The sequence below is a fragment of the Saccopteryx bilineata genome, chromosome 9, assembly GCF_036850765.1.
Source record: "Saccopteryx bilineata isolate mSacBil1 chromosome 9, mSacBil1_pri_phased_curated, whole genome shotgun sequence".
In the NCBI taxonomy this organism is placed as follows: Eukaryota; Metazoa; Chordata; class Mammalia; order Chiroptera; family Emballonuridae; genus Saccopteryx; species Saccopteryx bilineata.
The window spans coordinates 40,536,831-40,562,887 of NC_089498.1; the positions used below are offsets into that span (position 1 = coordinate 40,536,831).

At 47.8% G+C, this 26,057-nt stretch overlaps 1 protein-coding gene across 2 annotated transcripts in view; it reads left to right on the forward strand.

Moving 5' to 3' along the window:
- Window positions 1–18,897: 18,897 nt before the first annotated feature.
- Window positions 18,898–26,057, forward strand: part of ZCCHC14 (zinc finger CCHC-type containing 14) — an 82,388-nt gene continuing 75,228 nt past the window's right edge. For both annotated transcript variants that reach the window (XM_066243055.1, XM_066243056.1), the window contains exon 1: window positions 18,898–20,105. In XM_066243055.1, coding sequence (XP_066099152.1) covers window positions 19,545–20,105 — 561 coding nt within the window. In that variant the 5' untranslated portion in view covers window positions 18,898–19,544. The remainder of the gene's footprint in view (window positions 20,106–26,057) is intronic.

A 26,057-nucleotide genomic window follows, 5' to 3' on the forward strand; every position in this document is an offset into this window, starting at 1 on the left:
GGGCACACAGGAGAAGCACCCATCTCTCTCCTTCCTCTCTGTCTCTCTCTTCCCCTCCCACAGCCAAGGCTCCACTGGAGCAAAGTTTGCCCGGGCGCTGAAGATGGCTCTGTGGCCTCTGCCTCAGGCACTAGAATGGCTCTGATTGCGGCAGAGCATCTCCCCCTGGTGGGCGTGCCGGGTGGATCCCGGTCGGGCGCATGCGGGAGTCTGTCTGACTCCCCGTTTTCAGCTTTGGAAAAATACAAAAAAAAAAAAGAAAAAAAGAAAAAAAAAAGAGAGCAAGGAGCCTGACCAGGAGGGGGTGCAGTGGATAGTGCGTCGGACTGGGACGCAGAGGAGCCAGGTTCGAAAACCTGAGGTTGCTGGCTTGAGTGTGGGATCAGAGACATAACCCCATGGTCACTGGCTTGAGCCCAAGTTCGCTGGCTTGAGCAAGGGGTCACTCGGTCTGCTGTAGCCCCCCAGTCAAGGCACATATGAGAAAGCAGTGAATGAACAACTAAGGAACCGCAATGAAGAATTGATGCTTCTCATCTCTCTCCCTGTCTGTTTCTCTCTCTCTCTCTCTCTCTCTCTCTCTCTCTCTCTCTCTTTCTCTCTCTGTACCCCCCAAATAAAAAAGAGTAAGGAATATAAATATGTGATTTCCACATTGGGTGGCTGTCCAGGCGCCCACCTTAGAGAGAACCTTGATTACAAGTGCCATTTTAACAACTGGTTTGCTGAAATCAACAAAAAATTAGGTATCAGTTCTGCCAAACTGGTGTGAACCAGCTGAATCCCACCACAGGATGTAATGCTGGTGGCCAAGGCCAGGCAGGTTCACATTGGATTCAGGCAGATGGTAGAGGAACTGCAGAGCTGAAAAGCATAGGGGCATACCCATTTATTAGAGTCTCGCAGCAGCGGACGAGCAAACAGGCAGGGAAAACCACTTCTCATAGCAGCAGGTGAATGAACAGCAAAAACAATCCCTTGCAGGGGCGGGCAGGCAGGCGATCTGCAACCTGCCAAGTCAAACCACCTGTAGCCTTACACAGGCTATGTACACGTGGCTCTGCCACATGCTCACACACTAATCATGCAAAATGCAAGCAAGTAAGCAAGCCTAACACAGCTGTTTTCCCAACAGATGGAGAGGGTGAAGAGGTATGCCTGACACATTGCCCCTTTTGTTAGGGAAGCAGATGTTTTCAGAAACACCTGGGAATACTTGCTTGGGTCTTACAGGCGAGTATTGGATCACAGGGTCTTTCCTGTATGGAAGGGAATTTGGCACGTAAAAAATTTGTTTTCCAATCTTTATAGTCTGTAGCAAGAGACCAGGTTGGGAGTGGCTTTCAGGTAAAGTTTATTAGCAGTGTTACACATTCCCAGCCCTTGCCCCAAAGACTGGATAGGTGTCCTGGGGCTGCCCTATTGCAGTATCACAAACCAGGGGACTTAAACCAACAGAAATTGATTCTCTCACAGTTCTGGAGGCTTGAAGTCTTAAGTCAAGGTGTTGGCAAGGCTGCCTCTCTCTGAAGGCACTAGTGGAGAATCTTTTCTGTCCCTTCCAGCTCCTGGTGGCCCTGGGTGTCACTTGTCTATGGCTGCATCACTCCAGCCCTCATATAGACTTCCTGTGTCTCTTCTTAGGACACCAGTCCTCTTGTATTAGGACCTACCCTAATGACATTATCTCAACCTTATTACATCTGCAAAGACCCTATTTCCAAATAAGGCCATATTCACAGGGACCAGGAGGTATGATTTCAACACATATTTGGGGGGACACAATTCAACACACGAGAGAGACAACATCAGCCCTCTGTCTTCTTCCTCAGGGAAGGTAAAGGGCCATCTCTCTCCATGATCTTCTTTCAAGATCAGACAGCACCCTTCACCACCCCCTTCCCACTCGTGTGGCCTTGGGTCACCCTTGCCTGAAGAAGGGTGTTCCCATTCTCCTCCTTCCTCACATCCCGTCCTCGACATGAGTCCCAAAACCTACAAGAGACAAAACGGTTTTCAAATCCTACACTGATCTGCTCAGCATCAAATCCTTCTCCCACCTGAAACCAGGCCTTCGACATCCACTTGCTCCCTCGATGCTCAGAGCTCCATGGGCTATCATTCTAGGCAGTGGCTCAGCTCCTCACTGGCCCAGTACTGGCAGTGGTTAACCATCTCCAGCTGATGCTTATATGAAGCCAGAGCTGCAAGTCCCTTCTCTAGTCCTCAAGCTTTGCGATGGGATGAGAAACCGCTCAGGAGCCCTGCTTGAAGTCACACTGCTTAACAACCATGATATCAGGGAAGGAGGTGCAATAAGTATTACACCTGAGGATCATAATCCCAACTGCTTATATTTATTGAGTACTTGCTACAAGCCAGTTTTTTACACTTACCATCTTTGACTCTATGAGGTAGAGCTACTAAAAGATGGAAAGTAACTTATCCAAGTGGACCCAGGGCTGTGATGTACAAATGCTTTGGCTGCTTGCTTACTTCTTTTTCTGGAGGGGAATGCACTTTTCTGGAACATTACCCCAGAGGGTGAATGAACTGTGTTAAAAGACTTTACCAAGATTCCATCTAGTCCTAGCAACCTATAGAATGCTAGGATAAAGTATGGTTAGACCCATCTGGTTCCCTGGTCTTCATAACTAGTTAACCACAAGAAGAGGGCACATGTGTCTGATTTCCATCTACGTCTTAAACCACTTTATGTCTTGCGCAGGGAACAGAAGTTCTTGCAAACTAAATGGTTGAACATATGACTGGAGGTACAACAGAATAAAGAAATGAAACTGCCTAATCCCAAATCTCTGTTTCTCCCCTATCTAGTGTCTCCAGCCCTAGAACTTCATTCACCAAGAGTAGAGGAGTGTTCATTTCCACTGCTGCATACAAGTTAGCACAAACTTAGCAGCTTAAAACAATGCCCATGTGTCATCTGACAGTCTGTAGGCCAGAAATCTGAATAGGCTCACTGGGTTCTCCGCTTAGGTGTCTCAGGTGAAAATGAAGGTGTTGCGCAGCTAGGCTCTCGTCTCATTCAGGTTGTGACAGAATCTATTCTCTTGATGTTGTAGGTCTAAGGAGCATGCTGGCTTTAGGCTGGGGCCACTCTCTGCTCCTAGAAGCCACTTATATTCCTTTCCATGTGGTCCCATCTGTCTTCAAAGCAGCAACAGTGTGTCATGTCATTCTGACCCTTCTAATATCTCCGGGTCCCCTTCTGCCACTAGCTAATGAAGACTCTCTGCTTTTAAAAGTTTCACCTAATTGGGTTAGGCCCACCCAGATCATCTCCATGTTTTAAGTTCACCTGACCTTGGACCTTGGCAAAAATCTCTTCACAGTAGCACCTAAATTAGTGTTTGACAACCATGGGCTGGAAAACCTAGGAGGCATCCTTAGCATTCTGCCTACCCTGGGAGGTCTCTGTTTGGTTAGCTGCAAACAGAGCCCCTCCTCTGGACCTCTGGGCAGGGAAGGCACTCTCTTCCTCCTTCCTGGTATAAAATGGGCCCTCTTTTGGCACAGAGGAATTTGTAAGAATTCACCTCTTACAGTGAAGGAAAAACATAACAGAGTCCTGATCCCCATTGGGAAACCCAAATATTCATACTGAACAAACTTGTCTTCTTTAAGCTGTGGGACAGGCCATCCATTGAGTTTCCCAACAAACACATGAGATTCTTCCTCACTAAGCAGAGATCATTCTGAGAGCAACATAAGATATCTACGAAGGGCCGCCAAGCTGTCAGCGTGCAGGCCACAGGAGCTTTGGACAGTTCTGCTCTTCCCCTCACACTACTGGGTTGAATAGTGTCCCCTTGGAAACATATGAATGTGACCTTATTTGCAGATGTAATATGGAGAGTTAAATGAGGGCATACTGAATTAGGGTGGGCCCTAAATCCAATGACTGATGTCCTTGTGAGAAGAGGTGTTAGGTCCGAGTTTGGAGGAAAGGGACCGAAGGGTGTGAGGGGCTGGGAGCTGGAAGAAGACACGCTGAGCCGTAGGCAGATGCTACATGCTTTATTGGGCTGTGGTGGTGGCAGCCAGATGTAGTACTAGGTCAGCAGCGGAGTTTTATAGTAAATCACACAAAAGTAGCACCAAGCCATGATTACAGAGATGTTATATAAATGAAGGTTACATAAGGCAGCGGGGGCACATGTGTACTGTCCCTGCCTGTTTCCCTTAGTCATGCATGGCTGGGTATGATGTAGCAGATCTGTCCACATGGACTCTATCTTGTGCAGGCTCTTTACCAATTCTGGGGAGAGCAACTTTTCCACAGCCCACCCTTTAAACAATCTGTACTTGGGAGGGTACACGGGCCCAGGGTGCTGCTCCTTGAGCCCATAGGCCGTAACAACAGTATAGGGAGCAGCAGCCTACTATTAGGAGGCCACGAGAACCGGAGAAACTGCAATCCACCTGCAGGTGGACGTTAGATCATTCCACCACGTCTGAAGAGGGTCGTGGGAAAGGGCCCGTATAGCTTGCACCTCAGTATCTGTCCCTTGCAGAGCTTGGGTTACATTTCTTTGATTATCTGGTATATACACACAACGCTCTACATGGAGGAGAGCACACGTACTTCCTTGGGTAGCTGTCAACAGATTCAAGGCCATCCTATTTTGTAACACCACCTTATGCATCTGAATAGTTTCATCCATCATCAGAGTTAGGGCCTGCTGGGTTTGATCTAAAGCCCGGGCTATGTGCTCAGCTAAGAACGTCACTTCTAACTCTACTTTATAGCCCCTCCCCTCCACGCCCCGGGAAAAAGACAGCTAAAGAATAAAACCATCAAGCAGTATGTTTCTCTCTATGCCAGTGGTGGCACACCTTGTCCCAATTGTGTGGGATTTCCAGTAGGGCCTTTAGAACGTGCCCGGCAATATGTTCCCCAAGTATACCTCCCAGTCCAGTTGGTGGGGAGATATGGCCACCGTATCCCTGCAAACCCACACGTAACCTGGGGGTACCATGTCCACTGGTTTGGTGCCAGTGTGCTTTTGACCATTCCATTAGTGGCCAGGCTTTGTTACAAAAGCGATATTAGCTCTTTTGGGATCCACCCAGCTCTGCGATGTCCTGTCTCCCATTGCTGCTCTATGCAATGGGGAGCTTTTGAACAGAGTTCTACTTGCTCTCCCAGAAGCCAGCCCCACCCATTCCAGATTGCATATCCTATAAATGGCCACAGATGTGGTAGTTATGCCGTAGCTGTGTTTCAGTGGCACGCTGCATCTCAGGCCACCTGTTGGATAGGTCTTGAGTAGCTAGCCAGGACCAGTTGTCCATGGTCGCCAGTTGGATATGCTACAGGAATCCACTGGTGGCACCCGTAGACAATTCAGTGCACACCCAGCAATGAGACACATTGTATACTTGAGCATAAGTGTGCGCCCAACACAATGCTGTTGGCCGAAATCATCCCGGCCAGAAAGACAATAAGGAAACAGACACCGTTAAAGGCAGGTCACGCCCCTCAGACAGGATGCAAGCTTTCTTACTACGAGATGAGATGGTAGCAGGCAGTGGGGGATGTTCTGATCGATGATACCACACCAGTTCCCCCTTGGGGATTCCTGTTGTAGGAACAGGGAACAAACCTGGTATACAGGGGACAGGTCAAACAGCCACAGCGAGGGTGCCCTTCAATAAGGTACCCTTCTTCTGCTGTGGGGCAGAAACTGTCTGCATCGGAGGCCAAATGACAAGAGTGGGGGAGACTTGTAACTGATACTGTAGGCCGGTCCCCAGAGATTTACTAAGGCAATCCAGGAAGTACCAGACTCAGTGGCTATCCATGGCTGTGACCACAGGGCCTCCCCTCTTCCAGAGAGAAGGAGGCCGGCAGGAGCAGGGCCCCCACAGGGCCATTCCTTGGCTTTAACAAGTCATCCTCTGTACTTACTTTCAAATGCAGGGCTTGGGGTCGCTCCTGTAGCATCCTGTCTATCTAAGACAACCCCATGTGTCTGAGTGCTGCTTGTTGAGTTGGTATACAGTGGAATCTAAATGCTGTGCCCACCCCTTCAAGCTGGGGTGGTGGTGGTGGGGATCATGCCTCAGTTGTAACTTTTCCTTCAACAATCCATTCAGTGATTCCTACTGCTTGGGGCCTATAGGGGACATAGAACTGCCAGGTCACACCCAACTCCTCAGCCCAGGCTTGTACCAAGCACCTATCAAAATGGGTTCCTCAGTCACTAGCGATGCTCAAGGGACACTTATACAGGGCACAGAGGTGTTCCAAAGCCTGTATAGTTGTCTCCTGTGTGGCCTTCTTGGCAGGGTATGCAAACAGAAAGCCAGCGGTCATGTCCACGGCAGTCAAGGCATAAACATGGCCTTCACCTTTGGGCAGGGGTCCTACAAAATCTACCTGCCAATGTTGCAAAGGTGCTACATTACAGGATACCTGCCTGCTCTTGGACTGCAACCCAAACTTCTTGGGGTGTGTCTGTGCACAGGCTGAGAGCTGTCGTGCTACCTATAGTGTGTCCAGGGGGACCACCTCGAGTCCCCAACAGTGGGCTGTAACACAGTTTTGGGATTAGCATACCCCAGTATGCAACCATCTGGCAGTGTCTGTTGTGGGGAAGCGGAGACTACGTACCTGTGCCACGGTGCTGGCTTCATCATTTCCTGGGCTTAGGAGGGGACGATACCCACTCAATTGGTAAATAAACACCTGTTTTGTGGGACCCAGAGCCCACAACTCCTGGCACATAGCCTGCCCCCAGACTGGGCGGTGCCCCACAAGCCACTTCTGTTGCTTTCATTGTGGGAGCCACAGTGTAAGACCCTGATACATGGCCCAGCTGTCCGTACCAATATGTAGGGGCCCACTTTCCTTACTGATAACTATCCATAGCTCAGCCCACTGGCTGCTTTGCCCTGTCCTTGATTTGGCCCACATTTTATCCATGTCCAAGTGGACGGCCACTGCATATCAGCTGCTAGGATTCCCCTGGCTAGACCCATCTGTATACCAGGCATCTAGCCATAAGGGAGGCATCCCTTTACAATAGGGACTGGGGGTGACATCAACCCCATGCATAGCATCTGGCAACTATGCAAAGGTACTGGGGCCCAACACTTTTTGCAGCTCCTGAGTCAGAGGGCTAGTCCTCAGTACAGCTCTCTGTTCTAGATAGGCACCCCATTTAGCCAGAGCAGGGGTTTGAGCTATGCCCAACTTGGGTGCAGACACCCATGAGCGCACCCATCTGGCTGTGGGGTAGGCAGTGTGGACTTGTACCTGCCCCTGCAAGGTAATGGATTCACAGGCCTGCAAGGCAGCATAGACAGCTGCTAACTGTTTCTCCACCAAGGAGTAGTGATTCTCAGCACCTTTCCATAAGCCAGAAGCCTATTGGGGTGCGTTGTTGCCTGGTCTTCTGTCATAGGTCCCGTCTAAACCTGTCAGGGGATACAGTAACATCTGACTGGAAAGGCTTAGTGGCACCAACTACTTGTAGGGCCTGTGCCTGGGCCACTGCCCACTTGGCATCTGTAAAGGCTTGCTCTGAGTCTGAAGTCCAACCTCAGACTTCCCCCTTCCGACACAGCTGGCAGAGAGGGTGAATGGTCTGTGCTAGATGGGAAATAAACAACACCGATACCCCAGGAGACCCTGCAAAGGTCTGTAACTGACCATCTGTGGTTGAGGATATGTTTGGACCATATCTATTACTGCTCTAAGGATTACCTTGGTTTCAACCAGACAACTCCCAAGAACCTGACAGATAAACCAGTCCTTGTACTTTGTTGGCATTGACGGCCCAGCCCCATGTTTCTAAGGCACTTTTCAAACTCTCTGCTGCTGTCTCTAGATCTGTAAGAGAATCAGAGGTTAGCATTATATCATCAGTATAATGAAAGAGGGCCACCACGGGTGGCTAAGCCCACAGGGCCAGATCTTTGACCACTAAATCATGGCAGATGGTCTGGCTGTGAAAATAGCCCTGCAGCAAGACAACAAAAGTCTATTGACGCCCTTCCCACTTGAAGGCAAATTGTTCCTGGCTCTCCAGGTGGATGTCAATACAGAAGAAAGTGTTGACCAAGTCCACTACATAGTGCTAGTGTCCCAAAGTCAGAGTCAACCTGTCCATTAAATCCAGCACTGATAGAATGGTGGCATGAAGTGGGGGAGTCACCTTGTTCAATTCCCAGAAGTCAACTGTCATGCACCAGGTCCCATCAGGCTTCTTCACTGGCCACACTGGGGAATTAAAGGGGCTATGCGTAGGCCACACTATACTAGCTTTCTCTAGTTGGAGGATAGTCCATCCTATCTCCTTATATCCCCCAGGCAAATGATATTGACTCACCTTCACTATTCACCTGGGGGTGGGGAGCATCACAGCCTTGTGATGTGGGTGGCCTCTTAGGACTGGCTTTATGGCTTGTACTTGCAAGCAGAATTCTCCTTGCATATTGGCAATAGTAAGCCCCTTCAAAACATCCATCCCCAAAATATATTCCGGTATAGGGGAAACATACACCGTGTATGCTTGCGGTAGCAAACGCCCAATGCCTGACGCGAGCATGGCTTGTCGCACTCGAACTGCTGGCCACCATAACCATCAATGTGTGCTATGGGCCCCAAAACTTCCCTGGGTTCCCATATAACAGGACACCTGTACAGTCTGCACTGGTGTCCACCAAAGCCAGGACATGCTGAATATTCCCAGGGGGACCAGTAAATAGTTAATTCAACATGTGGCCTCTGGTCTTCTGGGGTTCTCCCCTAGCCGGGTACCTTGGCCGGACCCCTAGTCAAGAAGGGCAAAATCCTCCCCAGGGGTACTCAGAAAGTCTTGGATCTGTATAGAGTGTGCAGAAGCCTTTCTGGCTCCATACTTGGTGGCCTTCTGGAACCTCTGCTCCTTTGGCAGCTGTTGCCACAAGGCCAACAGGACATCATTTGGCTGTTGCTCTATTTTGTCTTTCTCTACCCTGGCTGCTAATAAATCAACCCACAGTTGCAGGTGGGAGACTTTCTGGTACCCCTCCCCATTAGGGCTTGCCTGAGCTACCTTTGTTTCCCCCTTCTGCTGTATGAGAGGTGCTGTTCTGTTTCCACGTCGCACAAGCCCACCATGGCCATTGTTACCTCGTGTATGTGTCAATCCACTTATGGGTGAGGATGGCTGCCAGAGACCCAAACGCTGCAGATGGCGCAGAAGCCAGGATCAAGTCCTTCATGCAGGTGATAAAGTGCTCATCATCCAGCCCCTGGGTGTTCAAATTAAACATTTTCTGGTGCATACCCATCTCCTAGATCAACTGCACCAGATCAATGTAGGTGGTCCACTCAGTTACCCCCTTGGGGAGTTCTTTAACATCATGCCAAACTGTATGGACTGGCATCAGCCAGTGCATCAGCGAGTGATCATCCTGAGCACCTCCCAGGTGCCGGCTGATCTGCAGTCGCTGTCTCAAGGACAGATGTATGGTGATGAAGGCCAACTTCTCCATTTCATCAGGTGATAACTGCAGATTGTCTGCTCCTTTGTCCCATAAACAAAGGAGACAAGCTAGGATGGGCTCCCCCAGACACTGCCAGCTCTGCTTCCTGAGCTCCCAACAGCTCAGTGGGAGTGTAAGTAGTGTATGAGGTAAATTATGTCACCGCCAGGTGGCCCTATGGACCACCCCGCTGAGCTAGAGGCTGGTCATGCTCAGCCTCCACTTCACCATCAGGTGTGCATGGAATTCTGGGCCAGGGTGGAACCTTCCTCGCCTGCCCCGTTCCCAAGCTCACCAGTGTCCAGAGACTCCAGGACCTCCCCAGACAAGAAAACTCTTGTCTATGGCCATACCACCCTGAACACGCCCGATCTCGTCTGATCTTAGAAGCTAAGCAGGGTCGGGCCTGGTTAGTACTTGGATGGGAGAAAGCTCTTGCTTGAGAGCTCATACACGGATTTCCAGCCATTCCTCTGCAAGCCACCGATCTTCCACTTGAGCTTCACAAGCCAGAGTGCTTTCATGCAGCCACTTCAAGACTGTGAGGAACAGCCGGCCAACTTGGCCAGCTGCAACCTGAGACTTCTCAGGAATTGTGTCTTCAAGGACTGGCAGAGCCTTCTCTAGAGCCTGCAGGCTCCCATCTACCTCACCCCACTCCTCAGGAGGGGTCCAAGATGTTAGGACCGTAGCCACGGGGTACCATAACCCAGTCTGAGGCCACATGTCCTCTGGTGGGGTGGTGTGGACACTTACCCCATCCTGCCAACTATGCCAAGTGTTGGGTCCAAGTTCGGAGGCAAGGAATGGAAGGGTACAAGGGGCCGGAAGCTAGAAGAAGACGCTTGGATCTGTAGGCAGATGATACATGCTTTATAGGGTGGCAGTAGCAGCCAGATGCACTATGGCGGCAATTGCCTATTTCAGCATGCAGGAGTTTTATAGTAAATAACACAAAAGTGGTACCAAGCCATGATTAGAGGTTACACAAGTGAAGGTTACATAAGGCGGGAGTGCATGCATATTGTCCCTGCCTGTTTTCCCTTAGTCATGCATGGCCGGGTCTGACGTAGTGGACCTGTCCATTCTGACTCCATCTTGTGCAGACTGTTCATGAATTCTGGGAAGATCAGCTTCCTTGAAAGAGGGAAGTTTGAACACAGACACACACAAAGAATTCCACATGAAAGCGGAGTCAGAGATGGGAGTGATGCAACTAACTGCAAGGCAAGTGCTACTGGCAATTACCACATGCTGGGAGAGAGGCCGGACAGCTTCTGTCGGAGCCCTCAGGGGAGCCAGCCCTGCTGGCACCTTGACTTCAAACTTCTAACCTCCAGAACTGAAAAAATAAATTTCTGTTGTTTTAAGCCACCACGTTTGTACTTTGTTACAGTGGCCCTAGGAAAATAATATACCCACTGTGAGAGTGTTGTTATTGTTTTTTAAGTTTAAATTCTGGTTGGCTACAGACCTTGCTACTCATTTTATTCAACCATCTCGTTTCAGTCATTACTCTCTGGCTCTTCAAAAGCATTTTAATTTGCAATGCCTCGTTTAATTAATACATTTAACAAAACTGGGTTTCAAAAGCAAATACCTCATATTCTACATAAGAGTAAACTTCAGCCTGACAGTTGGTGGCACAGTGGATAGAGTGTCAATCTGAGATGCTGAGGTCCCAGGTTCGAAACCCTGAGATCACTGGCTTGAACACAGGTTCATTCAGCGTAAGCGCAGGCTCATCAGCTTGAGCGTGGGGGCGCTGGGTTGAGTGTGGGATCATCAACATGATCCCATGGTTGCCGGCTTGAACCCAAGGTCACTGGCTTGACTTGGGGTCAAGACCCCTCATCAAGGCATTTCTGAGAAGCAATCAATGAACAACTGAAGTTGTTGCTTTTCATCTCTCTCCCTCCCTCCCTATCTTTCTCTCTCTCGCTTATAAAAAAAGAGTAAACTTTAAATGGATCAAGGATCTAAATATGAAAAAATGAAACCATAAACATAATAGAAGAAACATGGGTTAACTGTAAGACATCAATACATTTAACTACATAAAAATAAAAGCAACTTCTTCAAGATTAAAAAAAACCACCAAAAATGAAGTCAAAGGCAATTGAAAAACTAGGAGAGAATATTTTCAACTTGTCATAAATATCTCAAATATCTAAAGAATTCTTTTAAATGGACAGAAACAAAAACTCAAAACCTGATAGAAAACAAGCAAAGAACATGAACAGGCAATTTATTTTTAATAAGATATAAGAATGGTATCCACACCTGGCTCTTAGACCTCCCCCTCACCCCGGGATTCTGAGTTCCTTATTATAACTTAATCAATGTTTTTGCTCAAACTAGGTAAAGTAGACTCTACTGTTTGTAATTCATCAGCACAGGCTATCTCCAGATATCAATTCATCTTGAAGCATGGAGACTTTCCAGTATATACTACATTCAAAAATGATTTGCACCAGCCCTGGCCGGTTGGCTCAGTGGTAGAGCGTCGGCCTGGCGTGCAGAAGTCCCGGGTTCGATTCCCGGCCAGGGCACACAGGAGGGCACCCATCTGCTTCTCCACCCCTCCCCCTCTCCTTCCTCTCTGTCTCTCTCTTCCCCTCCCGCAGCCGAGGCTCCATTGGAGCAAAGATGGCCCAGGCACTGGGGATGGCTCCTTGGCCTCTGCCCCAGGCGCTGGAGTGGCTCTGGCCCCTCTCCCCAGAGGGGCAGAGCATCGCCCCCTGGTGGGCAGAGCGTGGCCCCAGGTGGGCGTGCCGGGTGGATCCTGGTCCGGCGCATGCGGGAGTCTGTCTGACTGTCTCTCCCCATTTCCAGCTTCGGAAAAAAAAAAAAAAAAGATTTGCACCAGCCTCTGGAGACAAGTTTTAAAAGAGGAGTTCATGAGTGTATTTTCAAGCAATCCCAGTTTAATTGCAATGAGAGTGCTGCCTTGCAGGGTGACTGCTTTGAAGGAAAGAGAGTAACTGGATTAGGTGACCTCTGGCATGTTTGTTCGAAAAGAAACTTTCCGTATTTTGAGTTACACCTTGTCACAGAAACAAAATGTTACCTGCCTTTGGAATGTGTTTTTCACCTGTACTTGAATACGGGTATGTCTTGTGTCTTGTTTCAAACCAAGCTGTGAAGACTTGATTAGGATGGCATTGGGAAGCAATCTAGTCCTTCCATCTTTATCTCTGCTTGATACTTCTGGAACACCCAAGCAGGATTCTCCAGAGGAGGATCTGGTTTCAGTCTGATGCAAATTCTAGTGTAAGCAGAACTGTCTTTTGAAACTCTGATGCTCTTTCTCTTCGGATCGCATAAATCTTTCACCTTTTTTTGAAACTCTGTTGTAGACTGCAAGCTGAGAGGGTCCTTGAGGTTTAAATTTTTGGGAGACCCAGGTGTGGGGGACTGGCAGTGGGCTGACAGTCTGCCCAATCCCTCACCTCACTTGCTTTCTTGGGTTGCTGGAGGTGTTCCCCACACCTTCATTTAGCTGTGATGCTGGAGTGTTTCTACTAGACCCATCCCCACTTGTTTGATTAAGTTGCTAGAGACAATTTACATGCCCTTCCTCTCACCCTTTGTTTGTTCTGATGTTGGTTGATTTCAGTTATGCATGGTAGTGGGATTTCTGTTTATGCCTCAGATGTGTGACTTTGTATCAGAGACTTCCTTATTTGCATATGGCTCTGCACTATATAATAAAGCAGATTGGGGCGGGGCTTTACTTTTGCTCTGGCTTGCCATCAGCTTGCAGAGGCCTCCTCATCCCATCCTTTTTTATCGGAGTTTATTTCTTCATTCCACACCGTTCTCACTCAGGACCTGGATGGTTACTAGCCACACTGGTCCTTGGCAAAACTCAATCAACAGAGCACAGAAACAACCTGAATGTCCAACAAACAATAGGGGATTAGTTGAATAAATCATGATACATCCAAACAAGATTCTGGGCTGCCTTTGAAAGCCATGATTTATAAAAGAACCCATGATATGGACAGGCATCTGGGATAGGTAACATGGAAAAAAAACGGATCATGAAATGTAGAGTACAATCCTATTTTTGTGGAGTATCTCATTTTTGTAAAACTAAGTGTGCATAAATATATATGAATACAAGAATGTCTAGAAAACTTATTTCAAAATGTTAACATTGGTTATCACTGAGAAGTGAGATTATTTGTGATTGTTGCATTGTTTTTTAGTGAGATATAGTCTCTTTACAAGAAGCATGTATTATTACCTCATAAGCAGAAAAAAAACAATTATTTGCAGTGAGAAGGAGATGAAACAGGAATGGCAGAATGTCATCCCTTCTGAAGCTGGGCAATCAGAATATGAGGAATTACCACCCTGTTCCTTGAGTTTGGGCATTTTTACATGGTAAAAATGGTAAACAAACAACACACAAAACTGAGAGCAGCGGTGCATTAATTGTTGGCTTTCAGAGTATTTCGTGACTGTGGTATAAGCAACATAGAAATGTGAAAAACAAATATACAACAGAAATAGGCTGCAGAACTTAACGATGAGAATCCACAAGCCATTAGCTGTGTGACCTAAGCCTCAGTTTCTGGCTGGTAGGCATATAATACAAACTTAACTCTGATCATTGTTGTTTCTGTTGGTTGATCCAGAGAAGTACATTAGAAGCCTGAAAGCATGACCTCTGCCCCAATAGCAGTTTTCAAACTAGGATATGGGGATCACCAGGAAACTGGCAAATGCAGAGTCTAAGGCCCTGCTCCTGGGTGTCTGACCCAGTATCTAGCATCAGGTTAAGGAATCTGCATCTTAAATAAGAGCCCAGGTAGTTCTCTCTGGAGAAACGGCACATCTAACCCAAAGCCAAAGACACTCTAGGAAGCAGGTCTGCGTGGAGGAAAGTCTGTGCTTGTGCAGCAACAGCCTGGGCCCAGTTTGGGACAACTGCCCACTTACGATTCCACGTGGACTTTGTCAGCAGTCACGGCTAGGAATACTGGCATGTGACAGACACCTTTGGAGACTCTGGTTTGCAGAAATAGTGAATAAATGACAAGTTACTTTTGTGTTTTCTTCCTGGAGGGACAGAGTCTGGGCAATTGACTTAGGTTAGAACTTGGTTCCAACTCATATGAACTGCATGGTCCTGGGCCCATGACTGACCATTGAGTGTCTGTGAAATGGGAACAATGATAGTAGTAGCAGGACCAGTCACATGGGGTTATGGCAGTCACAAGAAGCTATCAGGGGTTGAGGCACTGGGCAAGGATCCCATCAGTAAGCACAGGGACCTGCTTCTTAAGCTTTCCACATTAGAGGTTTGGGGTCCCTTTGCTTTCTCAGTCACAGGAAAGCAGGGTTACAGGAAAACTGTAAAAATGAAATTCAGTAAGTCCATACTTCTTGAGACCGCATACATCCTGATTATATACTCCCAAGGAAAAATAAGTGGCAAATCCAAGCAGGAAGCCTGTGTGTGTACCTCTAGCTCCAACTGTTTAAGGAACCCTTGTCTTAATCCATGTCTTAGTCTTATTTGTTTTCATTTTCCTAATCCCAGCCTGGTCTTCAGGCTTCTCCTCTCTGCCCGATTCTAAATCTTTCAAGTTTTATTTACTGATTTTAGAGAGAGAGAGAAAGGGGAAGAAAGAGAGGAAGAGAAAGACATATTGATTTACTGGTCCACTTATTTATGCATTCATCAGTTGATTCTTGTATGTGCCTTACCAGAGATCAAACCAGCAACCTTGATGTATTAGGACAATACTCTACCATTGAGGTACGCAGCCAGGGACTGCCTGATTCTAAATGAGAAAGGAAAAGCAAGGCTATAGGGTGTGTGTGCGATTGAGGGGCGGAGCTGGACTTGGAGTCCAGATAGACAATCTGGTCTTAGCCAGGTCACCACCTACTGTGGTATCACTAATTCAGACACAATAAGTAATCCCAGGCAAGTTTTATCTCCACTGCAAAATTATTTGTTTGGAGAATTTGTGGTCAACTCCAAGTCTCTCTCTTTCTAAAAAATAATATTAATTTATGTTCCATCCTAGACTGTGAGTTCCCCAACAGCAGGGCCCACTGCTTGGACAGCTCCTGACCCTGAGTTATGCACAAGGCAAGTATGGCCCATTCAGCATTGTATGAGGACTCTCTCCTTATCTAAACACACAGTCCTGCCTTTCACCAGTGGCTTTATAGCTTTGGTTTTGCTCCTGAGGAGGAATGCCTTACCCTCTGACCTACCCTGTGTTCCCCTCCCCAACCTCCTCCATTGGCCCCCAGCCCTTTTACTATGTCAATGCCGAGATGCAGAAATATTGAAGCCAGGAGTTACCTTGTGCAGAGAAAGGGAAAGTGGGAAGCTCTAAACATCCACAAGATGGAGTCCGTTTTAGAGTAGGAGCCCTGGCTGGGAGGTAGAGCAAGTCCAGCCTCAGGGCGAGGCCTAGAGATTGTGTTCAGAAAGGCTGACAGGTGGGTGTCCACCCCTGTCCTCTGGGAGACCCTTGGTTGCTTCCTAGGGCAGGAAACACTGTGCAGAAAGGACAGCTCCTGCAGAAAGAGGGCCCATCTACTTTAGGGTAGGGAGTTCAAGCCGCTAGTTCCTTAATGTTGTGAGGGCTAGATCTTGTTCTCCTTAGAGGCTCTCAAACCCTTAGTGGGGTCTGATCCTGATAATAACAATTATTATCTACTGAGTTGCATTAAATTGAGCTGGACTGAAGTTGAGGGAGACATGACACAGTATGTGTCCTGAAACTGTCATAACAAATAAGTACAAGCTTAGTGACTTAACACAACAAAAACTTATCTTCTCACAGTTCTGGAGGCCAGATGTCTGAAGTCAAGGTGTGGGCACTGCTCTGCTCCCTCTGAAGGCTCTATGGAAGGATTCTTCCTGCCTCTTCCAGTTTCTGATGGCTCCAGGCATCCCTGGCTCAAATCTCTGCCTCCATCTTGATATGGCCTTTTCCTCTGAGAGTCTGCTTGTTCTTTCTTATCTCTTAGAAGGATGCACTCATCGGGTTTAGGGCCTACTGTAAGCCATGATCCCATCTTGATTCTTACCTGAATTATATCCACAAAACCATATTTCCAAATAAGGTCACATTCTGAGGTCCTGGGCGGACACGATCTTTTGGAGAGAACTAGTCAACCCAGTACAGACATTAAATAGCAAATATGCAGCAAAAATTGGCCCTGGTTGGTTGGCTCAGTGGTAGAGCGTCGGCCTGGCGTGCAGGAGTCCCGGGTTTGATTTCCGGCCAGGGTACACAGGAGAAGCGCCTATCTGCTTCTCCACCCCTCCCCCTCTCATTCCTCTCTGTCTCTCTCTTCCCCTCCAGCAGCCGAGGATCCATCGGAGCAAACTGGGCCCGGGTGCTGAGGATGGCTCCATGGCCTCTGCCTCAGGTGCTAGAATGGTTCTGGTCGCAACAGGGCAACGCCCCAGATGGGCAGAGCATCGCCCTCTGGTGGGCATGTTGGGTGGATCCCGGTCGGGCGCATGCGGGAGTCTGTCTGACTGCCTCCCCGTTTCCAACTTCAGAAAAATACAAAAAACAAACAAACAAAAAAATGCAGCAAAGAAGCTGTCAGAAGCTGGGACTCTTGATCCAGTGACTTCTGTGGTTCAATTGTGCTAGCTAGAAAGGGTTCCTGTTCCCATCTCTGAGTTCCACTGTCAGTTGGGGTCGGGGGTGGTTCCTTTTTTTACATATGAGGAAACTGAGGCTCTGAGGGGTTGAGTGAATGGTCAAGGTCCCCCAGGGAGCTAGAGCTGGGATTGAAATTCAGATTGGCATGGCACCAAAGCTTGAGGGTTTCACAGCCAGATTGGGCAGGATTTGAGGAAATGCCAATGCTGATAAGAAACAGATCCCAAGATCTTTCTGTTCTTAGAAACTTCATTTATCAATAGAAAGCAGAAGTGTTCTCCTGATTTTCATGTTTCTTCACTCCATCATATCATAGGTTTTGGAATGTGACTACTTTCTTGGAGTCACTTGAAAAAGTGGAGTCAAAGAGAACAATGATTAATTCAATTATTTGTGGAAGTTAGTCTGCACTGGGGAAATAAGAATAAGACAGGAAGACCCAACTGGACCTAGCCTCACTCCTGCTATCCGGGGCATTTAATACCCTTAGGAAGTTATATTTTGTTCTTGCTTCTTCTTACACTGGCCAAGAACACCACAATGGCTCTGGAAAAATCTGTCTAAGGTGTAGAGAGGGATGGAAAGCAAATTTTCTTTTCCCATCAATTGAGATTCTGCAATGTCTGTGTTCAAACCTGGAAGTCCCAACGCTGGATGGAAAATGTCTTGTTAGGAAGTTTCTAGTCCCTTAGACCATGTTCCGAAGAAATTAATTTATTCAATAATTCTCTTTTGTGTATTGTCCAAACCAAGCTGTAAATTTTGGAGGGCAGTGAGGGCACCACTTTGCTCATGGTTGCCACAAGGGCTTAGAACACGGCACACACCCGGCCTCCATCGAGTTGCTAAGATAACAGACTCATTCTTTAGCACAAGACATCAAAAGAAAGGCTCTATCTACAGTTAGGGCAAGGGGGGAATGACTCTCTTGTTTCTGAGTCTCAGTTTTATTTAGGTAGGGCTGCTGCTTGCAGTTGCAGAATTTAAAGGTGGTTGGGTGCCCCACCCTTCTCCAGCCCATAATCCCCTGCCAATACAAACACTAAGGGTAGTTCACCTGCTCTGTGATCACTGGCGGGTGTATTTGCATCCTCTATGTTCCTGAGCTAACGTAGTAACCCACTGAAAAGAGGCTTACTTAACGAAGAAAGCTTGTTCCTATAATTTCTAAAAGGAAGGTCAAAGCCTCAGAAATGAGGCCACCCACCCTCTGCGAACTCACAACCTGCTCATTAGCCCCCGGGGCGGTTATTATTACCCCTAACTAGCTGAGAAGGCGCCCAGAGCTCAGAGGCCAAGCGACTTGCCCAAGGTCACACAGTTTAGCAGGCAGAGGAGGAATGGGCGCTCGGATCTCCGGAGCCCTGCTCCAGCAACTTTTCGAAGATACCCGCTATCTCTCTATTGTGACGCTCAGGAATAAAACAGATCGGACGCCCGGCTTTCACCAACAACAATGCTCCACGCAAATCTGTGGGAACAAAAGCAACCAGAAATCCTCCCCGGGTTTTCCGCCCCTCCGGCCCCGCCGGTCAATCGACTCCGCTGGCCGTGAAGGGGCGAGTCTAGCGTGATTGACACCCCGGAGAAGGCGTGGCCGCGGCGGGAGTGAAGAGGGATTGGGGATCCGAAACAATCACGGACCTAGAAGGGGCAGCTGGAGCCAATCAGCGGGTGGGGCGGGACCTGCCGGTCCGGCTGTCGCGAGAGGCGCCCACCCCGCCCACTTGAGCCTCGTCCCGGTGCTCGTCAGCCGCGAACACGGAGGCGCTAGCCTGGATCCGTCCGCCGCGCGCGGAGCCTGGGCGCGAGGCCGCGCGAGTGCCGGCGCAGATCCTTCCGCCGTCCGCTCGCGCTTTGCACCCGCGTGTCCCTCCACTACCGCTCTTGAGGAGCCCGTCCGCGGCCTCCGTTCTAGTAACGGCCGGCCAGCACTAACGCGGCGGCGGCAGCGGCAGCGACGACGACGACATGGCCTGGGCGGCTCCGTCGGGGGGTGGCCCGCAGTGACAGACCCTGCGGCGCGGGGGGAGATGGGGGCGGCCGCCTCCCGGGCGACGACGACGAGGAGCAGCCGCCGCCGCCGCCGCTCACCGGTCGCCGCTGGGGACGGGCTCGGGCCAAGAGCCCGCCCGTGAGCGGGGGGCCCGAGGCCGCTCGCCGCCCCCGGCCGCCCCGGCCGCCCCGGGCCCCCCAAGCTACCCGCGCGCGCCCGGCCGCCAGCCTCTGGTGGAGGTCTCACCCGCGCCGCGCGCCCCGGGCCCGGCCCGCGACGCCCGCCCTCACTCGCCCGGCCCCGCCGCGCCCCCCACCCGCGCCCGCCGCGCTCCGCGCCCCCGGCCCCGGGCGGCGGCCTCCGGCCCCGGGCAGCGGCGCGGCACGGGAGGCAGCATGGTGGAGAAGCGCTGCCCGCTGCAAAGGGACGGCGTGTACCGTTGGTTCTCGGAGCTGCCGTCGCCGCAGCGCGTGGAGTTCCTGTGCGGCCTGCTGGACCTGTGCATCCCGCTCGAGTTGCGCTTCCTCGGCTCGTGCCTCGAGGACCTGGCGCGCAAGGACTACCACTCGCTGCGCGACTCGGAGATTAAGGCCAACAACCCTGCCGACCTGGGCAGCCTCACCAACCTGACGGACGAGGTGGTGCGCAGCAAGCTGCTGGTGTCGCTGGCGCTGCTGGGCTCGGAGCAGCGCGAGGCGGCCGGCGTGCTCTACCGCACGCTCACGCACATCGACTCCATCATCCACAACTACGGGCTGCAGCTCAACGAGGGCCGCACGGGCGATGAGTTCCTGCTGCTTTTCACCATGGCCTCTAACCATCCGGCCTTCAGCTTCCATCAGAAGCAGGTTCTGCGCCAGGAACTCACGCAGATTCAGAGCAGCCTGAGCGGCGGCGGCGGCGGCGGCGGCCACGGAGGCAAGAGTGCGCTACCCACCTGCCCGTCCTGCCACAAGGTGCGTGCCCACGCGGGAGGAGGGCCCGGAGCCCCCAGCCCGCTCTGCCGAACCCCACCCACACCCAAGCCTCCGCTCCAGTTCTTAGAACTCCACCCACTCATTCCCCAAGGTCTTACTTGGGGTCCCAAACCCCCACCCCAATCCCAAACTCCTGTTTGCACCGCAAGATTCCATCCTGTCCCCTCAGCCGCCACCTCGCAAGCCCAATCCCCCGCCCCAAGCTTCCGTTCTGCGTTTGTGTTTTAAGCCTCCACGCTGTATCCTAAGCCCCTGCCTCCACTCGGGCCCGCAAACCCCGCACTCAAGCCCCGTCGGGCACCTCGCGGCCTTGGGGCTGTTGCACTTATCTCGCCGGGGTCGGTCTGGAAAAGTCAAGGAGGGCCACGTTCATGGTTCCCCTAGACCTACAGTGACAGTCAGAGGTCGCGGCCCCTGTGTGGTCCGTTCACCTCATCGACGGAAGCGCCAAGGCCTTTGTCCCCTTAATCGGGCTCTTGGGCTACAGATAACAGTTATACTTTGTATCGCTTTGGCTTCTCCAAATATGGTGTGTACTACTAGAAAAGAAAGCCGTTATGAGATGGAGATGTGAATGCGCTAAATTAGAACCTTAACAACAGGCATTCACGGGTGTCATGAGGGGCCCCGGGCCTGGGTGTCGATTTTCCTGAGTGGGTGGGTGGGCTGGGAGGACCGCAGCGTGTGGACTCGCATGTTCACATGTATTCTTGTGCTTGTGAGTGCATGTGTGTTTAAACATACAGATGAATGTGTATGCATATATATGTGTCACTATATGTGTGCTTATGAATGTGTATTTGTTGTTTGTGTTTAAGAGCCAGGTTACTGTAATAGCTAGTAGCACATGAAATAATTCTCAAGGCCCACCTTCCTTTGTGGAAACAAATCACAGACTGGCTTGGAGTCCAAGAGTGTCCAGGGTGTCAGTCTCCTAAGGAATGCTAGGTTGAGTTAAAGATCTCCAGTCTCCAAATTAAACAGGAAGGGCATCATGGTCATCCTCTTAGAAATGTGAACTTTTGTCTTAATGCTTCGAAATTATGTAAAAAAAAAAGTGTTTGGGGTTCAAACTTATTTTTAACAACCCCTTGGGACCCAGTGTCAAAACTGTGCTCTGAGAAAAAAGATTTTTCTTTGACTAAGTGTGTTGTATTTAGATCACACACTGACTTTGAGAAGCAAGTGATTGTAGTCAGGACCAGTAGTGCTGAATGTCTTTCTTTGACAATGTCTAAGCTCTTTTTAGTTAAATGTTCGATACTCTGATTTGCTGCTAGTGGTTTTAGAGCTATTTTGCAACTCTGGATTGTGGCTTTTCTTCTTCAGTGTCTTCCTCTAAGAAGTGGTTGTGGTCCTTGCTTTGGTTTTAATGTATGTCCTATCTTTTTGGTGACATTGACCTCCAAGATTGTGGTTTTCTTTTTAAGTGTGTTCAGATCCCACCCATGTTGTACATTGGGCAGAAAAATGTTATTCTGGCTACTAGAAAGGGACCCAGAGAATGTGGTGGTCTGTAGGGAGATCAGTAAGCTTTTGGGTACCAATGGAGTGTCACCTATTCATGGGATTTTAGTTCCTTAAGGTCAGATTCACATGCTATAAGTCCTTGCTTAAATGCCACACACTGATAAATGTCCATGGCTGTGATTCCAGTCATGTTCAGGTCTTAAAGAGGATCTTTTGTGTGTGCAGATGCATCACTGTTAAAAGCAGAAGATGGTGGTCATTATTTAGGTGGGGCAGTAAGCTAAAAGCGAGAACAAAAATATTTATGAACCTTTCTGTTGTCAGAAATCCCTTTCAGTGTAATGAAGGGGCTAATTAATCTATCCCCCTACTCCTATACCCAAATGGTATTTGAATTCACCAACTGGGCGACCTTGGCCAGAGTCTTCCCTCTTCTGGTTTTCCCCTATTGAGGGGTAAGTTACCTGCCTCATTTTTAGATGGTCACATGAGATCACGTGTGAAGTGCCCAGCAGATATAAGGGCTTCCTTCTGTCCTCTGGCCTTATTTTTTTTTTTTTTTAGAGAAATGCTAACTTGAGCAAGGCACATTATTATAGAGTGAAATGTCTATGTTTCAGAGTGTTCATGTTTTATAAATTGATTTTTGTATACTCAGAGCTGATAGTTTTTTGTTCATCCTTGGGAAATTGGAGAATTCTACTTGACTCTCAATAATGAGGTTATAATGAATAACCTTGGGGCCATTTCTTTCATATTTCCAAACAGCTATGGTATCTAGTTTTCCCAATATCCCCTATGTCACTGCTAACCTAATTTCAGTCACATTTATTTGACTCTGTTCCTTTACTGCTTTTAAGTTCAGGCCTGACATTGATGAACCCTTCTGTTGCTTGGAGTAGGCAAGTCAGATGAAATTTAGCCTTTAAGCATTTTGCTGCCTTAGTTTCTCTAACTCTATCATTTAGTATAATCCTAAGAAGCAGACCCATTAAAGCTCTGTTTTTATTTCTTTTGTAAACTTATATTTTGTTTTAAACTCTGAGCCTAGAGACTTTGTGTTTATCTTTTAGAGATAAAAATATTGACTGCTTTTATTCTTTATTCTACTTAAAGTGATACTTCTTTTCAGAAATTGTATTTTCTGACATAGGCATTACTTGCATTTCCCTTTCCAAAACTCTTTATTATGTTATTTTAAAATTCTTATATCTCTGAGGACTTAAAGAAGAAATTTAGAAGTGTAAGGTATGTAAAATAGACATTTTTACTTTAAGGAAGAGAAGTATTCATATCATTAAAGTTAGTGGTAGATTGCATTAGCTTTACTCTATTCCTTAGCTGACAAGGACTGTAGGTGTGCTGTTCCTTAAGGCACGATGGGAAATAGTGACAATAATGGTTGGTTTGGACTTATACTACCTCTGTCTATTTTATTGAAATAGAAAGCCATAGTTTTGAGAAAAGTTTGTTTATCCTTTGTAGTCTTCTCTATGTGATAATGTGCTATGGTACAAACTATTTTTTAACATAACAGCTTTATTGACAGTGTCACTCAAAAAATTCAATTTAAAATAACAGCTTTGTTGAAATTAATTGCTATATCATAAAATTTACCCTTTCAACATGTAAGTTTATTGGTTTTCAATATATTTAGAGAATTGTGCTCTCCCACTTTTGTGTTTCAGAGTTCTTGTGGTAGGGATCACATAGCAACTACTTCCCAAGATTGATTTTTTTAAAAAATTTAGACAATTTTAACAAGGTGGCATTGGTCAACTAGAGTACATGGATTTAGAGAAAACATCTCTGTCATTTGGAGAATCAATTATGTTGTATACTCATCACCCACGGGGGTGTTGAAACAATGATTTAAATTTTTCTTTTTTGCATTTTTCTGAAGCTGGAAACAGGGAAAGACAGTCAGACAGACTCCCGCATGCGCCCGACTGGGATCCACCCGGCACGCCCACCATGGTGCTACGCTCTGCCCACCAGGGGGCGATGCTCTGCCCATCCTGGGCGTCGCCATGTTGCGACCAGAGCCACTCCAGCGCCTGAGGCAGAGGCCACAGAGCCATCCCCAGCGCCCGGGCTGTCTTTGCTCCAGTGGAGCCTCGGCGGCTGCGGGAGGGGAAGAGAGAGACAGAGAGGAAGGCGCGGCGGAGGGGTGGAGAAGCAAATGGGCGCTTCTCCTGTGTGCCCTGGCCGGGAATCGAACCCGGGTCCTCCGCACGCTAGGCCGACGCTCTACCGCTGAGCCAACCGACCAGGGCCGAAACAATGATTTTAAACTGCTCAGTGCAGGAGTATGGTAGGTGGTGGTTTTCCTTTGAGTTTCTTCCTCCTCCCCAGCCATCCAGTTTTGTTCTCTTTGTGCTTATAGAATCTTCCAGAGAAACTCTATGTATTAACAAATAGATAACTGGTGTCTTACTCCCCAAATGGTCTATCCTTTTCTCTCTCTTTTTTTTTTTTTTTTTTTTTTTTTTTTTTTTTTACAGAGGCAGAGATAGACAGGGACAGACAGACAGGAACAGAGAGAGATGAGAAGCATCAATCATCAGTTTCTTGTTGTGCATTGCGACTTCTTAGTTTGTTCATTGATTGCTTTCTCACATGTGCCTTGACCGTGGGCCTTCAGCAGACCGAGTAACCCCTTGCTGGAGCCAGCGACCTTGGGTCCAAGCTGGCGAGCTCTTTGCTCAAGCCAGATGAGCCCGCGCGCGACCTCGGAGTCTCGAACCTGGGTACTTCCGCATCCCAGTCCGACGCTCTATCCACTGCGCCACCACCTGGTCAGGCTATCCTTTTCTCTTTGCAGTGTTTCCTGATGATCATTAGGGAATCAGTCCTAGAGCTTCTTCATTCTAACTTATGGCTTCCCTGTATGAGTATGTTATATAATTAGTACCTATCGACAGATGTTTTGTTCTTACCTTACCATTCTAGACAACTGTGTCTTGGATATATTGTGTATGTGTCATCTACATTTGACAAATAGCATGCATGGCCTTTCATATTTCAGTAAGTGTATTAGTAGACTAGAAACATGGAAGTGGGAATGATGGCGGATCAAGTGGTCTGTACTTCTGTAATGACGTTAGGTATTGATATCCACCTTTTGGAATGCCCACAGCAATGTATGAGTGGCTGGCTGTTTGTATACCTTCCCGTCAGTATGTTGAGTTAGTTAGCGGCCTATGCCCCCTTCTCCAGATCTCTGTGTTTGATTAGGTGGAAAGCACATCTCAGTGTAATGTAATTTTATAAGGTCTACCGGAAAGTTCTGTTTGTTTTTGGAATAAAACAAAATACAAATTTTTCTTACCGTCAATAAACTTGATTAAATAATATATTTCCACACCAATCCTATCTTCCAAATATGGTCCGAAATGGTTTGCTGAGCTGAATTAAGCCTTTCTGTGATCTCTGATGTTGTCAGAAAAGGATCTTGCTCCAACATGGTCTTAACAACATTGTCATTGATCAAAGATGGTCGCCCAGAACGTGGCTTATCAGAAAGGTTGAAATCACCTGTTTCGAATTTTTTGAACCATCTTCTGCATGTCCTATCAGAAACTGTACCTTCACCAAACACTTTCAATAAATTTCTACATGCTTCTGTAGCATTTCTTCCTTGTAGAAATTCGTAAAAATTAGTGGCGTAAATGAACTTTACCAGTAGCCATGGGTACAGTATTGCTTCACACATAAGACTAACGTGAATCAACTTTGTTTTAGTTAATTTGCTATGTCAGTATGTATACATTAAGTGATAAAAATAGAGAGGCACACATGCGCCAAATAAACATGTGCTTACGTGTCGAAACTTGTGATAGAAACGGGCAGAACTTTCCAGTAGACCTTATATTTTGCTGTCCTCTTCTGAGTGAGGTTGAACATTTTTTCAAGTGAACCTTTTATTTATTTTTGGCAAGCTCTCCATATACCTTGCCCATCTCTGTTGAGTTGTTGATCTTTCCTTTATAGTTTTTTAAGAATATTTTGTTTAAAGGAATTTGTCCTTTTGTCTTTAAAAGTTGCAAATATTTGTTTTCCAGGTTTTTTCCCTTTCCCTTTGGACTATGCCATGCAGTTAAAAAATATATATATATATATGTGTGTATATATATATGTGTGTATATATACACACACACACATATATATATGTGGTTTCTGGGTTTTGTGTCATAATCATAAATGCATTATACATTGTACATATTATTATGCATATACATTATACATTATACAGACATTCCCTGTGGTTTCTTCTGGTACAGAACTTGTGTGGTTTCTTATTTTACATTTAACAGGTCCATCTGGAATTTATTATGGTGTAAGATACAAAGCTAGTTTTATATTTTCTAGATGACAACCCAGTTACCCCAGTGTCATTTGTTGAATAATCCATCCTTTCCCTCCCAGATTTGAAATATCTTTTACCATGTGCTGCATTTC